General features: G+C 41.4%; 1 protein-coding gene across 2 annotated transcripts in view; it reads left to right on the forward strand.

The window, feature by feature from the left end:
• The first annotated feature begins 1520 nt into the window (after positions 1-1520).
• cacna2d2a (calcium channel, voltage-dependent, alpha 2/delta subunit 2a) overlaps positions 1521-16218 on the forward strand; it is a 133272-nt gene continuing 118574 nt past the window's right edge. For both annotated transcript variants that reach the window (XM_029501182.1, XM_029501181.1), the window contains exons 1-2: positions 1521-1880; positions 6220-6301. In XM_029501182.1, coding sequence (XP_029357042.1) covers positions 1765-1880; positions 6220-6301 — 198 coding nt within the window. In that variant the 5' untranslated portion in view covers positions 1521-1764. The remainder of the gene's footprint in view (positions 1881-6219; positions 6302-16218) is intronic.

Below are 16218 nucleotides of genomic sequence, written 5' to 3' on the forward strand. Positions count from 1 at the left end.
CACCTGCATGTCCCCTGCTGACTGACTGAGACAAGGACAACACAGGCACAAAACCGGCTGTGTCTCCCCACGCCCACCTATCAAATGGGCCAGGAGATGTAAGGCTTGCCCAGGAGCGGCCAAAGGAACCAGGTGTCCTGAAGCTGGGCTTTGACTGAGACACAAATGGGAAAATAAAACCTGAAGCCTTGAGCGGCATTTCCTTATTCTGCATACTTTGGAACAAATTATGTAAAAAGCTCTATGTCTTAATTGTGTGCTCTGTACTGGCTGGACAAACCCGTGAATGTTTTTGCTTAGGTGCTTAACACCTACTGTGCCCTCCAGCTGAACAGGAAGATCAGAGAACAAACAGCAGTGCATGAAAAGCCAACAACGCAGGTACAGGTGCATGTGCAATGGCGCGCGCACACACACACACACACACACAGGCAGATGAAGAGAGATACTTGCTGGGGGTTTAACTTCATGCTGAATTAGATTTCCTCAGAGGTTTCAGTGCATCTTTCCTCCTCATATACTGTTGAAATCAACAGTATCTGACGCCTGTCTAGAGGAAACATGCTCTTCTGAAATATTCCTTACTAGCAGGCGTATGATCCCACAAAGGTTTCCAATTATGAAAGACAGGAACATGTCTCATGCTTCCGTTAAAGCTAAATATTGAGCACTTTTAGGCCCCCTCCCCTGAGTGGCTGGAGACAGCATTAAAACAATAGCTGTGCTCATTGATTCCTCTCCCATTCATTGAAATGTTCGCCCACTGGACCAAATGAGCTAATAGAGTAGTTGAACAAATGCATTTGGAGAGCAGCCCCAAGGCGTTTACGCTTCAGTTAATTCTCCCCTCCCCAAAACCCCTTACTCCCTAAGTCATGCCTCTAATCACCAAAATAAAGCCTGGATTTCTGCTCATACTTAGTTTAAGGGAGGACACAGTGAGGTAAAAAGAGGAGGTGGCCTGATGTGCGCGCCCCCGCCTGTCGCACGTGAATAGGCTGTTTGAATGGAGGATGGACAGTTTATGCCAACAGCTGAGTCAAGAGCCACTGATACGCTGACCGATTACCGGAAGTCAAATGGTCGATATTTCAAAATAAAAGTTATCTAAATGGCATTATAGAAACGCTCAAATAGGCCTAGTGTTTAGAGTAATTGTGCCAAAATAGACCGATTTTCCAACAGCAGCCTTTCTTCCCCCATGTATTTCCTTTCTGTGTGTTTGTTTTTTTTTTTAAAAAGGCATCACATCAGCACAGCTGAGGTTGCTGAGTTGTTGTTGTCTGCAGTGAAGACATTTCTCTGACGATACAACAGTGATTTCTGATAAACATCAGCAGGCCGCTCTCCGGTCACAGCAGTGCCTTGTATTGTACCAGGTGACACGGTTTTATTTTGAAAGTCTGTAAAGGAAACGTCAGATCCACCGCAGGTGAACTTTACTGTGTACGGTTGTTACATTGGAGAGAGTGGGAGAGAAAAGGAGCAAATGTGCGCGGCGGCGGCGGCGGCGAGGGAGGGAGGACAACGAGTGCACAAACAAACATCCAGGCACAGCAGCAGCGGCGGAGCATCTGCCTGATCCGGCTCCTGGTCCTCCGTGTGGCTTCACTGGCTGGCTGAAGTGTCCAGAAGCCTCCGCCGACCATCACCTCCCACCAAACACTTTTACTCTGGAGCTCGGTTATTCTTAGCGCAGCTGCGAGAGACTGTCCTTCCGGTCCTCCTCTTATTTATCCCAGTTTCCTAAATATTTAATGGAAAATGGCGATCTGCGCGCAGTCGTGCGGTATTTTCTGCCTCTTCACAATCCAAACTGTACTTATCGTATGCGTCTCCACGCCGACGGACGGGACCCATCTCTTCCCCCAGCACTACACGTAAGTACCCCGGACTGTTGTGGTGGTGGTGGGGGGGTGAGGGGGGGGGTGAAGCGGGGTGCGGAGCGCCGAACTAGGACAGGTGGCCCCCAGCCGAGCCTGCACATGCTCCGCCGCTCAGCTCCGAGCTGCCGTCCCTGATGTTCAAACGCACGGACGCAGCTTCGGTCTGTGGCGCTGTGTCTCACACAGAGCCCACGGTGCTGGTGTTGTTGTGGGCAGCGGCTTTAAAAAGCCCAAAGCCTGCTTCAGTTTGCCACAATCCACACGGAGACAGGCTGCGGGGAGCAGGCACAGGTGCCACAGGCGATCAACCCAACCGGGGAGTCATTTCTGGGACCATCCGCTGCGATTGAGATGATGTAGTAATAATAATAATAATAATAGTAGTAATAATAATCGGTGTGTTGTCATCCTGTCACTGTATTTGGCGGAGGGGGGGAGATACCCCATTTGCTCCAGATGAAAGGGCTGAGCTATAACGAGGCTTTTCTTAAAAGTCCTCCAGTGGAAAGAGCACACTCACCGTTAAAGTCATCATGACTATCCCACAGCAGGATTATCTATTTAAAAAAAACAAACAAAACAAAACCGTGTCAATGTGATTCAGAGGATAAATCAATTCGTTAAAGTGCCAGGTCTTTAAATACACAAGTCCCTCCACCGAAAATACCAAACTATTTCCTGAGACAATCTTTCAGGTCCTATCTTTTTATTTATTTATTTTTTTGACTCAAAGGAAAAGCTGTTAGTGTTGGTACCATTAGTTTAAAAAAAATAATAATAATAATAATAAAGTAGCTGAGCGTGCAAACCATCAAAACTATTGCTGGACTTTTTCAGCACATACCTGTTGGAAAATGGTTATGCAATAATATTTCTGATTATAAGGCCAGCTTCTCCTCTTATGTGAGCAGCAGGCTGTAACAGGTCCACATTGATGACACAGGAGGCTGAAACATCATTTCTGCAGCAACCATTTACTACCTGTGAGTCCTGGAGCAATTCAACACAACTCTGTCGATAATTAACGAAAAGTTATTCTAGTTATATTCCTTAAAAGAGACAACTCTGTAATATTAACATTTCAGATTTTGTAGTTTACTAACAAAACTCTGAAGCAGAGTTCAGCAGTTCCTCACTCCAGTCTGTGATGCAGCCCGTGGCCTCAAATGTTAACGTCGCTCTGCTTATGATCATCATGTAGTGATGATCCAATGTGAACAGTTAAGTGTAGCCTGCAGTGACGATTAGTCAGTCAGGTCCACCACAAGTGACAGGAATCTCAATGTTCCCTCTTTGATGCATCCGCTATATAATCTCTATGAAATCTTTGGAGCTTTATTTTTCCGGATGGCCAAGGTGACTTTCAAATGAAATCACTTATCCTTTATATTACTGCTGCTGACTTAAACCCACTATTAGCTGCCTCACTGATTTGATAGAGCCTCAGAAAGAGAAATACTGTAGATATTTTGTCTTACATTTGAATTACTTTGAAAGGAGATTCACATGGATGTTTAATACATATTCACTCTATTTGAACACACAGTGTAATCTATTTTGGTGCTCAATACTCAATAGTGCTATATTTATCCCACAGCAGCCTACCCACTGCTTTACTCTCCTAATACACTTCTTTTTTTTTTTTCAAAAACAGAAAGATTATTCTAGTTATTATTACAGTGACATAATGTTAACATTGTTACTTGTCATTATCATCAGTGTTCTCGTTTGTTGTGCCAAAATTTGACTATTGGCTAATTGAAAGAGCTGCTGTGGGTGCGCATTGGCCACACACACCGTATGCCGATGGTCTGAGTGCCTATGCCTGAGGAAGTGTGTCCTTAAGAAAGGGCACAGTGTCCTCTAGACCATTTTTCACAGCAGTGCCAGAAATGTACATTTCCTACACCTGGTAGCCATGACATATTTTTAGGTAATCAACAAGCTGTGTGTGTGTGTGTCTGTGTGTAGCGGTTAAGGGGAATTGGAAATAATTTCCACACCTCTAAATTATGTGGACAAAACCTTTTCCCATAACTGGAATATAAATGGCCAGATGTACGAGCTTTTCCAGGAGGGTAAAATAAAATTTCATGCCTCAGTCTTTATCAAACTATAAACTATACCCACCAAATTTAGTTATTATGATGCACATGAAATAGTCCAAACCCTGCCTTGAAAGATAATTTGGAACTCTTCCTGGGATGGCAGCAACATGAGCATAAAGGCGGTGTGTGTGGCTGATACACTGGTCGTCCATCCAAACTCATTTCAACACATTTTCTACCTTCTCTGTAATGCTTAGCTGAAATAAATCATAATACAGGATAGAAAACAAGAGACAAATGGCAAAGTTGTGCTACTACATCAAACTGCAAAGTGGCAAGGAGCATCAGTCAGCTTTCATGTAGTGTACAACTTCTCTGTTTTGAAGAGCGATCACGTCTTCCACAACACAGAAGGTCTCAGAGCATTGATCGTGCAATTTACCAAACCACGTCTGCAAAGGAGCTGTAAAATGTTTTTCTCCTGTCACAGACAATCGCTCCAACATGAATTTGAAAGTATTTCACAAGAAGACATTTCTGCCTTCATGTGATCAGGCCTGACGCACTCACCTGTGTTGAGGCCGCATGATTGGTTACTTGCTGCCTATCACTAAGTGTTTCGTTGATGTGCTTAGTATTATGGCACTTATTGAAACATTGTATTCATCTTTACGTGCAGATTGGGGACATGTATAGATCATCATCATATGCTGACTGTTATTGATTTTAATTAATAATAGACAACACAGACAACATATGAGAATATATCAGCAGATATGACAAATATCAACAAGAATTATTGCACATCCTCAGAGAACTGAGCAAGGAATACATTGCCTATCTGCTATATACATGTATTTTCCCATGTACTCTATTAAGAATTTTCCACAATTCCACCAAGACATAAAAAAACAAAACAAAAAATACCTAAATAATATAAATATCCCAAAAAAAAAAAATGTTGTTAACATTGGCTGGATCAGTATTGTGATATTTGCCTGCGTGTGTAATGTGTATATATACAGACAATATAAGACGCGCCCTCCTTTCTGCACGTCAGTCTGTCAAAGCCGTGTGTATGTATATGTTTGTGTGGGTGTGTGTAGCATGTAGACTAATGAAGTTGCATAAGAAGTCTGCCTGGCTCGGGGACAGAGGTAATGTCCCTCACTGTTAGTATCACTGTGTCCTGCTAGGCTGGCTCTCACTGTAAGCTTGTTTTTATTTCATATCGAGGTGACCTTTTCATAGTCAGCGGCCTCTCCCCAGCGGTCCCAGACTGCACAGTCCTTTCCAAGGCCTTGGTGCTCTCTCGTCATCCTGCTCCTACAAAAACAGCCAGCGTGCACGCTTGCTGGTGTTCTTTCTGTGCTGTTACTCTGCTGATGAGGCCCCGCTGGGGTTTGGTGATTACGGCGCGTGCCGTCACTGCTTCGCAGATTTGTACAGTTTAATAAATCTGTCTTCTCTCTTGTCTTCTGAGCCAATCTGACATTTAAAGATGACATTTGTCTCCGTTGTCATATTAAAAGACAAACGACTCTGTTGTGTTGTGCTGTTGATGCTAGTGATTAGCTATCTGCAGGCTGCTGAAAGGAAAAGGTTGGCACAGACTCAGTAGTTGGCTCACAAACACATGACAGAATTTATTCATCTGATTGCTGAAAGATTAGGTTTTTTTTTTTTTTTTTTTTTTGGGAGTGAGACTTTCTCATTGGCCATGATAGCTCAGTGCATTTCCAGGTGTCCCTCTGCTGCTGCTGCTGCTTTAAAATGATCTAGTGAGAATCTTCATCCATTAAGTCATTTGTTGCTTGCTGTGAGATATGCGGTGATGAGCTCCTGCCGTTTGATCTCTTAATTCCAAACTTGGCTCCGTCTAATGGAGATCAGCTCCTGCTTAGGGTGCACTTCTGTCAGACCTGAGCAGTTTTATTGCAGAGCCGCTAATCTCAGCCAAACCGAGACAGGCAAGTTCGATGCCAGTCCTGCCAGAGCCGACCAAATAGACGCAAGGTGTGATGGGGAGAGAAGGTGCGTATGACTAGCACAGGCATTAAAAGAGATGGGAGATTGAAGCGATCCAATAATGGATCCAAGAAAAGGGAACAAGTCTGGGAGTTTGCCAATGCAGACAGAGAAGCACAGACGTGATGAGAATCACTCTGTCTGTCACAGTCTTACTGACACAATCCCTCACATGGCTTCACAGAGAGATGCATGCTCATACGATGACATGTTTGTGTGGTAATGTAGACTGAAAAATGTCCCATTTTATTTTCCAGAATGATTCACTGGGCGGGACGAATTGAGAAGGAGCTAGAAAAGGTTCTGCAACACGTCACCGGAACTCAGCAGATGAGATCAGTAAGTTGACGTCACACTTGCATATGACATGCTGCATTTTCCTGCATTTTCCTGCATTATTAATCAGTAGGATTTCGTGAGGTGAGGTTGTACAACATGTCCGTGTGTGTGTGTGTGTGTGTGTCTGACCTTGGGTGTGTGTTTATGTGCACACTACTGTACACTACTCTGTATAAATGGTGAGAAATTGTTTAAACAGACATGCAGCTTCATTATTCAGCTTTCCTCTTGTGATAACTTTATTGTGTGTAAGTTTTGCTTATTTATCTGTAAATCGTGTTTGTGATTGAATTATTAGAATCGTTTCACCATTTTTAGACTTTTTTTTTTTTTTTTTTAACTTATAATTTAAAATATAAAAAAAAATTGGTTGATAAGATGGACACTTATCATGGTGTTGGTTGTTCGCCTCTGTGTCCTTGTACGGGGCTCCGTGTAACACGAGTCTGTCTTGTGGCGGAGCAGATGGTTGAGCAGAGTGTGATTGACACTGTTTCATCAAAATTCTGCCATGTGCGCATGTTCACCGAGCTTCCAGGGTTTGTAATGCACCCTGAGATAAATGCTTCATTATTGCTGTATGGGTGAGTGTGATTCATCCTACCAGTAAGGTGCCTGTGGCAGCTTTAATGCTAGCAGCAGCAGTGGTTAGTATGATGGCTGTTAGTATGGTGGCAACTTTGATGGATCCCAGAGAGGAGGAAGTGAGATGACAGGGATTGTGCTGGCGTAAAGGTTAACTGCAATTAGTGGCTGTCAGGCAGACGCCCAGACTGTGTGATGTAGGATTTTTAGCACTCATCCAGTATAAACAAAATATACTAGACTGTTTATCTATCAAAATGTTTGCCTTTTATGTGGATTGCTAATTGTTAAGGGCCTCCCCAGCATATGATTTCTAGCTGAAATTTTATGAAATGTAATGAAATTACATTAATTAATGAAATTGTATGATACAAAATTTCTAAAATATCGTCATTTCACAAACTAAAAAAAGTCTTGAATTAAACTTTTTTAATATCTAAATTGACTTTGTTGGTTGTTTGGAGACCTATAAAAAACATGAAACCCTTGAACTTATCTAATGCATCACCACGCTTAAAGAGGTGTTATTTTCAAATCGAATCAAGTCAAATTTATTTATATAACGCCAAATCATTACAAAGTTACATAGAGCAGGTCTAGACCAAACTCTTTAGGGAGTTATTAACGAGAGCAAGCAATGGATGACAGTGGCAGAAACCTCGGGCAGCTGTCTGCCTCGACTGGTTGGGTTTGAGAGAGAGAGAAGCAGAGGCAGTGAGAGCGAGCGTGAAGGAGAGGAGTACGGATTTAATCTTAATTTCCACCCCTACAAGTTGCTGAGTTTTTTTTTTTTTTTTTCTCTCTTGGGCTCGTTCTCTGAAAAAAAAAAAAAAAAAAAAATTATGTCCATTCCATGACGCCTTGTGTATGATGCCCATATGGTTGCATGTGGATGTGCTGGCCTGACTGTGTGCCGAGCGGGTGTGGAAGAACATTTATCATGGCCCCAAACAGGAGTCGTCACAGGGTGTGCTAAATGGCCCAGCATGCCTAGAAAAGCCATTTTCTAAATGGATGCCTCTCTCTATACGTGTGTCTGATAGAAATCTTCCCAGGGCTATGCCGGCTGGTAACAAGATTGCCTCCCTCTGCGCCCCCTTCCTTTTCATGCACAGTTTATTCTCACAGACAAAAAAAGTGTGTGCAAATTATTTTTGAGTTTGTCTTACATGGAAAGCGACAAGTAATAAAGTTAAATATAATGTGGTGCGTTCAGTTCCCCTCATTTTAGATTTTATTTTTTCTGACAAGCAAAAGTAGTGAGTGAAAGAAAGAAAAAGGCCAAGGCTGGCAGGGCAGAAATTATCTGAATACATTTCGAGTTTGCCGATTTAAAAACAGCACAGACATATGAAATATTTAGTATTTAGTTTTTGCATACTGTGTGCAAGTTTTAAATGTCAAAATAAATAAAAGTTATTTAACTGCTTGCAAATGCATTTTAATAGATTCTGTCCAGACTTGGTCAAGATGTCATTATTCCTCAGGTTGAGTGAAGTGAAGATAGAGGGTAAGAGATTTACTTGAGGACTTCAGTTTCCAATGGACGAGTGTGTAGCACGGATAGACAAGGAGAGTGGGCTGCTTTTACAGCGGAGGAGGAGGAGGAGGAGGAGGATGGTTTTTTAGAGGGAGAGAAAGAATGAAGAATGCCTTGACAATGGGGATGGATGTTCAGGCAGTTTTTTTTGTGTATATTTAGAGTCAAACCACTTAAGATGGATGAAATGATAGAAGGGGAGGACGAGAGTTGGTAAATTTAAAATGTGAGTAGACGGATGCTGTTTATAGTCCTTATCCTCCTCATTATCCCGTGTGCTGCTGTGTTTGATGTGTTACAGTGTGTGCTGATAAGAGGCAGCGGTGGACACATTGCATTGTTCCTGTATCCTCGGGCTTATTCAGAACAGTTTTAAAAGGCAAACACGAGCAGAATGACTGCCATATGACAACATGCCCACACACTGGCATTACTTTGATTTGATGGTTTACCAGCGATGACGACCATTACCATTTTAGCCCTGCGCCTGGATAAAGTGCAGGATGCTTAACTAAATAAAGGGCTGGACAGTTGTTCAACATCAATATATATCGCGACAGGAAATGCTTCAACAATGGTTATATGGTTTGTATATGTTTCACATATCAAACTAATATTTCGGAAAACATAATTTCACTGAGGTTCATCAAGGGCCGCTGCTTTCATTCAGCTGTATTTAAGCTGAATGACGCTACGTCGGTGCGTCATGACACCACGCAGCCAGTGCTCAGCTCCGACGAGGTAAGTTTTAGCTGCTAAATGTTTTTCCCCGCAATACACTTCCACAAGTCATAATAAAACAGAAAGAATAGCTGATAAGGGGGAAGAGACTTTTATCTAAATATAGGAGAAAGCTTCATGGACTGGGCAGACTCATTTTTCAGAGGTTTGTAGATACAGACATTGGTTGTGGGCGTTCATGGCAGTTTTTTTGTGACTTTTATATGTTCATATTGATATCGGAGTTATATCGTATCGGGCAAAATGAAGAAATACTGATAGAAAATTTGCCCATATCAGCCAGCCTTAACTACAAATGGCTCTTGCGTGCATATGATGTGAATCTGACGGGCTATGGGAATTGACAAAAAGCCAAAACTCTTGCTGCTACACACATTTGATTTAAGTTGTCAGTAATTTATTTATTTTTTTCCCTCTGGACCAACAAAACGTACGTGAAACAAACTATAAGAAGTCTCTCTACTGCTAAAAAACCGGAGTGTGACTGCATTAATGTTTTTGTGTAAGAGGGCAAAGTGTTTCTCTGCAAGTAACTAATAACAACACTTGTGAAATAAATGTAGTGGAGTAAAGTACAATATTCATTGAAGTATCAGAACATGAAAGCACCTCAGAGTCGTACTTACGAACGGTACTTGAATAAATATTGGTCACATTACACAAACGTCTTATTCCCACTTGCATGTAGAATCAGGGCAATTTCCTCAGCTTCAGTTTAGCAAGCTTCTTAAATTGCAATGCCACGCAACATATGTCGAACTCTCTCCAATTCATTTCACTAAGAAACGTCTAATCACCGACAATAATTTAGTGTGGTACACATGACTGCTCCTAAGCCTCCTAGCTTCAGGCTGGCTCTTCACATCTTTGCAAGGCTGAGGATCTGTCTGCCCCTTCTCCGTGCTCTCTGCTCTTGATTACTGGAAACTGGAGAGTGACGTACCTCCAGATCAATAAACCCACCAATCCACCCACACGTCCACATGGAACGCAGGAAGAAAGACGCAGTTGTGGTTTGGGGCGTGGGATTCACACAGTTTTTTTGTTTTGTTACGTTTCAAAGTATGTTTGTTTTTTTTTTTGTTCTCCTTCTGTCACTTTGGCCCTTCACTCTGCGTCTTCATAGTGCTGTGTGGCCAACACCACATCAGTTGCCCTGCTGACGGCACGCTGGCAGGAAGTTTATCTCATTTCAACACAGACCTTCTTGCCTCCAGTGCTTTCATTGCATGTGAGTGTGCGCGCGCGTGCATGCGTACAAACTCTTGTTGTTAATATAGCTGAAGCCTCCAGGTCAGTTTGATCAGCACAGGTATGTTTTCATGACTTGAAGGAGATGTTGTATGTCAGCCAGCACACTTCTCCAAACACCTCTCACTCTTCTCCAAGCCTTCCCACTGCTTCCTGGAAAAAGAAGGTTGCTCATGGCAAAGACAGTCAGCCTCAACAAACATATCTCTATGGAATGCATTAGTGGATTTACTTGCTATCGCTGACTACAGAAATTTTCAATAATCTCTCCCCAATGCCCAGTACTACAGTAGACATCACCCCTGCTCTTATTCCACAATCCTCACTTCCAAATGCTGATGTCAGCATCACCCCTTCCTCTTTCTATCTGCGATGATCTGTCAGTGGACGACAATTTGTTTCTTGATTTGAAAGCTTCTTATGTTTGTAGACAGTTTACAGGAAGAGTTGAGGGTCCTTCTTTTCTTCACATGCAGTTACCTTAAAAGGAGAGAGAGAGGAGTGAGTGCACTTAGTCCTCCTCTTTTGGTCATCCTCCCCCCTCTACCTTCTGGCCTGGACCTTATGCAACTTGTTATCTGGCTATCACAGGCTATTTCTGCAGGATAGATGGTTTACTCTGTGGCTCCAGTTTCTCTCCTGATGACTTGCTTAAATGTCTCTCAGTTATTGTGTAACACATGAGAACAAACAGTGGTCATTCACTGAGGTTTTTATGTATGTTGAGATGAATGAGCGATTAATCATTGCTACTTCGGTGTAGCACATCTGCAACACCAGCCACCATGAGATGAGGAGAAACAGAGCTTAGTTAATTTCTGAATATGATGAATGTATGTGTGTTATCAGGGCCCACTGGTGTAACCTTTCAGTTCGTAAGATGCTTCATATGTCATATATATATTATTTTTTTTTTATTTATTTTTTTTTTCCCCCAATAATCTCTCTCCAATGCCCAGTACTACAGTAAACATCACCCCTGCTCTTATTCCATAATCCTCACTTCCAAATGCTGATGTCAGCATCACCCCTTCCTCTTTCTATCTGCGATGATCTGTCAGTATGTGTGTGTGTGTGTGTGTGTGTGTGTGTGTGTGTGTGTGTGTGTGTGCGCATGTTTTATATGGAATTATGGTTATGTTTAATAAAGAGACATAATTTTGTGAAATGCAAAGAGATAAATATTTCCAAGGTGTCTGCAGGTGTTTGACTTGCTATCACAGCAACTTCCTGGGTGATTGTGCATTTTATTACACAAAGTTTCTTTAACTTGAGTCAGGACTTTTTTTTTTTTTTTAAACACCTCCACTGGTGCAGCTGCACTTAGATGAGCAATGGGTCTGTTTTATTTCATGAAAAGCTGGATGCGTCCAAAGGGGCACACTTTGGTCGGCGCCAACAGTACGGGGGTGATGCATAATAACCAGAAATAAATTATGCAAACAATTTATCTACAGCAGTTAACCCTCCATTTGTCTGCCCAATTGGATGTAATGTTTAATTTTTAAACTTGATTATAGTCCGATTCAGACATCCCATTAGCACTTCCCAAGAGTCAGGGATCACCAGGGTAACGCATCAGGGTCATGAAGGCATAGAAATGGTCTGTTAACTAACCACTTGTTATTCTGTTAGAAACCCTTGTGTAGCCCTTGTTACACTTTTGTGTGGCTATTCTGGTATTTAACTTTGTATTTAGCCCAAACAACAACAAAATAACCGTGGCCATTCAAGGCACATGAAACCAGCTAGCTGAACGTTAAGCAGTGTGAGAGCTGGTCAGCACCATTACTCCCAGCCTCAGACTCCCCTGGGCTGACAAGAGAACAGAAGGGCACACAAACACACTATTTATTTTTCTGCCTTTTTATTGGTTTTCTGACACCGGGGAAGGTTACAAGGGTTCCTCAGCTGCCCAGCTTGATGGTCTGGCAGTGGTTGGCGGTGTTTATATAAATGAAAATACATATATCTGCAGAGTGCAGCACTGCATGCAGATATACCCAACTTGGCGTTGGAAGGAACTACTTCAAATAGCTTTGCAATGAAAAAATGTGGCAGTTTAGGAAACGTAAAACCAGATTATATAGCGTCAGTGCCCGGTTGCCAGTTTCATATCCGTTTTATTTTTATTCCCCAGTGGAGTCAAAAACTGGGACTGGAGGTATTATATTTTTAGAGTTTCTCTCCATTCGTACGTCCATTTACACCGTTCTACTGATCTCTATCTCAGGAACGCCATGGGGACTTTAATTATATCAGGCAAAAAACATTCACTTGGACTCAAGGTTGCACTGAAGAGTATTGGGTTGGCAAAGGTCAAAGATGAAGGTCTCAGTCATCTCACTACTTATGTCTTTGGCCTCAGGAATTCAAATGCTTACTATGCCAGCATTCAACACAAATGTCAAATGCAATTAAATGATTAAGTGATAGCCGTTATATCCAAAAGATCAAAAGGGAACTTTACTCAGTTCTGCAAATACACTTTAAAGCTTTTTTTTATTTTTTATTTTTTTTATTCCCTCACTACATATGTCTAGACAGACGTATGGATGTGAAGTGTTAAACTTCTAATAAATTTTTTTCATATCAGCCTATTAATTTGGTGATATCATCATAGCACACAAAAATTGTGTGCAGATTTTTAGGTTCATATTGCTGCCGTTTTTCTTTGATTTATATTATTTATTATAATTACCTTGTAACCTTTTATGTTTCCACTTTTCATGGTAAAGAGAATGACTCAATCAATAATGCGGGCTTTAAAGAGGGTGCTATGGATGCTGCATGACCTGCACTTTGTCTTCTCTCGTCACACTGTAAAACATCTGTGTGTGTGTGTGTGTGTGTGTATGGTGGTTAGAGGGTAATGGCAATTATTTCCACACCTCTAAATTATGAGGACAAAACCTTTTCCCATAGCTGGAATTTAAATGGCTGGACTAGGATGGCGCCTTGAACAGTCACTGGGGAGGAAACAGCCCCCTAAGTGTCATCGCAGAACAAACAGAGATGGTCAGATGTGATACATTTGGAGACTGTATTTGCGTGTGTTGCTCAATGAATTCTGGGAAAACAAAAATCAAATCCGGTCATGCTTCTAGTCGTATTTTTTGCAAGAGAAAAGAAGGCCTTGGACTTCTTAAAAGCCAGACAATAAAGCATTATGTGTCAAAATAGGATTAGAGGTCTTCTAAAGCTCCAGCCCTGTCAGAGGGAAGATGCTTTATTTTGCCTACCCTGCAAATCTTTTCTCCCTGTCTTCATCTTTCCACACTATTATTTGCAGAGTGTGTGTGTGTGTGTGTGTGCTTGTGCAATTTTCAGTGGTCTTCTGTTTGATGTTTCGTAGAGAACATGACATGTCTGGTGCTATCTATGCTTGACAGAGAGAAAAAACTGGGTACAGTTCCCTGAGTGGGTTGCAGTGGTAATGTAGAGTGGCGTGATGCCCTAGAAAATTCCAGGTGTGAAGTGTTTTATTCATTCCACTGCAGAGGGAGTGCTTCTCTCTGTGTGAAGTGGTAGGTGTGTGATGTTTATTTTCATTGTGAACAAATGTATTGGCCCTTTTTTTTTTTTTTCCCCCCATGAGTGTTTATGTTTGCATGCAAGAGAGTTTTGGTGCGCTCAAGTCTCAGAGGTTTTGTCCTCCTCTTCTTCTCTTCCTCCTCCACCTGCACTAGTCTCTGATTGATTGGTCACAGCTCTGAATAACTTTAATTGGCTTGCCTCAGCGGTGGGTGGTTTTCAAACGCCAAACTGCTGTGGAAGTCCAAGAAAAGCATTTTGATTTTTGATCATGTAGGCTGTAAGGACTCTCCACTGCCATCTGAGAGGGGTCTTCAGAAGTGCTACCTACATCTTTTTAATTCTGCAGATTGGAGCTTCTGCCTTGTTCTGCCTTCTTCCCTCCCTCTCTCTCTGTCTCTTTTTCTCTCCTGCCCTACAGAATCTATCTACCCTCTTGTTTGGCTTCGAGCAGGATTCTCATCTCTGCCTCTGGCCTTTTTCCCAAGACTCTGTTGTTAGATGAGATTTGTGCTCCACCACCACGATTACAATGCTACATGTTTACTAATGCATGTGCATGTACGCACACATACACCTACTTTTGCAAACGCACGCACACACGCGCAATATGCAGAGCCTCACTTTTTAGACATTTGTGCACACATTTGTAAAAAAAACTATACTTAATAATGAGGCATGACATATTAACATTCTTACTCAATACAATCAAAAATACAGTTTTTCCTCTATCCTCTGGCCTTTTCTTGTTTTCTTGTTAGTTTGAGTGTGAACCTCTCACACACTCACGGTCCTGGACAAAAAAAACCTCCTAATATTTAACCCTATAATGCCGTGTGTATATTTGATACATACATTTATGAGACCATCCTCTTGGCAAAATAAAAGAAAAGAAAAGAAATTGAAAAAGGCAGCTGTTTTTTTTTTTTTTTTTTTTTGGGGGGGGGAGTGTAAAAAATAAAGATACAGATGTTACAAATGACCAAGAAGAATAGTTTTTGTTATTGCCTGAAATAGGTGTAATGTCCAATGTAACAAATATTATATAAAACAAAAAGACAAATATACTACGACTTTTTTTTTTCTTTTTTTCTTTTTGTTAAAGGGCCAAATAAAGACTTCAGATAAAGAGCAGAACATCAAGATTACTCTAAAACTGCCCTATCGGTTGCACTGATACATAATCATGCTTCCACCCCAAAAGCAAATGGAGCAGATGTAGGGCTTCTGTTCACCGTCACTGTCAAAAAGATGTGGACCGGAATGGCTCCCATAAATGTAGGCAAGTATAAAATATTAATGCAGCTCAAAGCAGGATGTAGCAAAAAGCCTGAGACCTGCCGTCATGGCGACTGACTGATCAGAGACATAGATTACCTCATTTCCTCCTCGTGTTATTTCACAGTAAAATTAAAAGATAATGAAAAATATTTCCATTTGCCAACCATTATTGCAGTTTGCCTTTTCAAACTAGAAGAGTTTATTTTATTTTATTTTTTTTTTCTTTGGTGCCCTAATCATGAAGAAACTCTCACCTAACCCAGCATGTTGGTTATGCTGCTGTGACACTTAAACTTCTAGATGAAAATATGCAGAAGCCAAATCAATGTTTATATAAGCTCAGTGTTTATATTCATGAAAGTGCTTGGCTCTGTATAATTGGCCACACTTCTAACCTAACAGCATAGTGAAATAAATCCAAGTGCATAGTTTGATTATTGATAATTCTGGCACACAGACTGAATTCTTGTTTACTTTGTTCTGTTGCAATTTGAGATGCTTGCTCCTTTTTTTGCATTTAAATATAAGATCGCTTTTAAGTTGGCACCAACACTGCAATTATTATCACTCAGCATTTATTTGTAAATAACACAGCTGGTGGACTTGAATTCCAGTGAAATGCTTTTCTTGGATGCACTTTTACCGATATATAATTGCATTAATCAGTGTGTGTGCGTGTCATTTTGAAGGTGGTGAAATTTCAGACAATGCAGAAATCAACTGCACAATTGATCAAGGCTACAAACTATGAATTGAAATCTGTTTTCTGAGTGAGAGTTAAACTTTCATTCCATTATTGCTGTATAACTGCAACATCTGCTTTACATTGGTATTGTGTATGTAAGCCGACAATCTGTTTTTGCTTACAGGCAGCTTAGCCTCCATTGTCATGGGGATGAGGATGGCATGTGAGTGAATGTTTGGGAACGCTCAGGAGTTAAATCCTGAAGAGTGCAATAGATTCATGATTCACTGACAGAGTAAA

Source organism: Echeneis naucrates, chromosome 5, assembly GCF_900963305.1.
Source record: "Echeneis naucrates chromosome 5, fEcheNa1.1, whole genome shotgun sequence".
In the NCBI taxonomy this organism is placed as follows: domain Eukaryota; kingdom Metazoa; phylum Chordata; class Actinopteri; order Carangiformes; family Echeneidae; genus Echeneis; species Echeneis naucrates.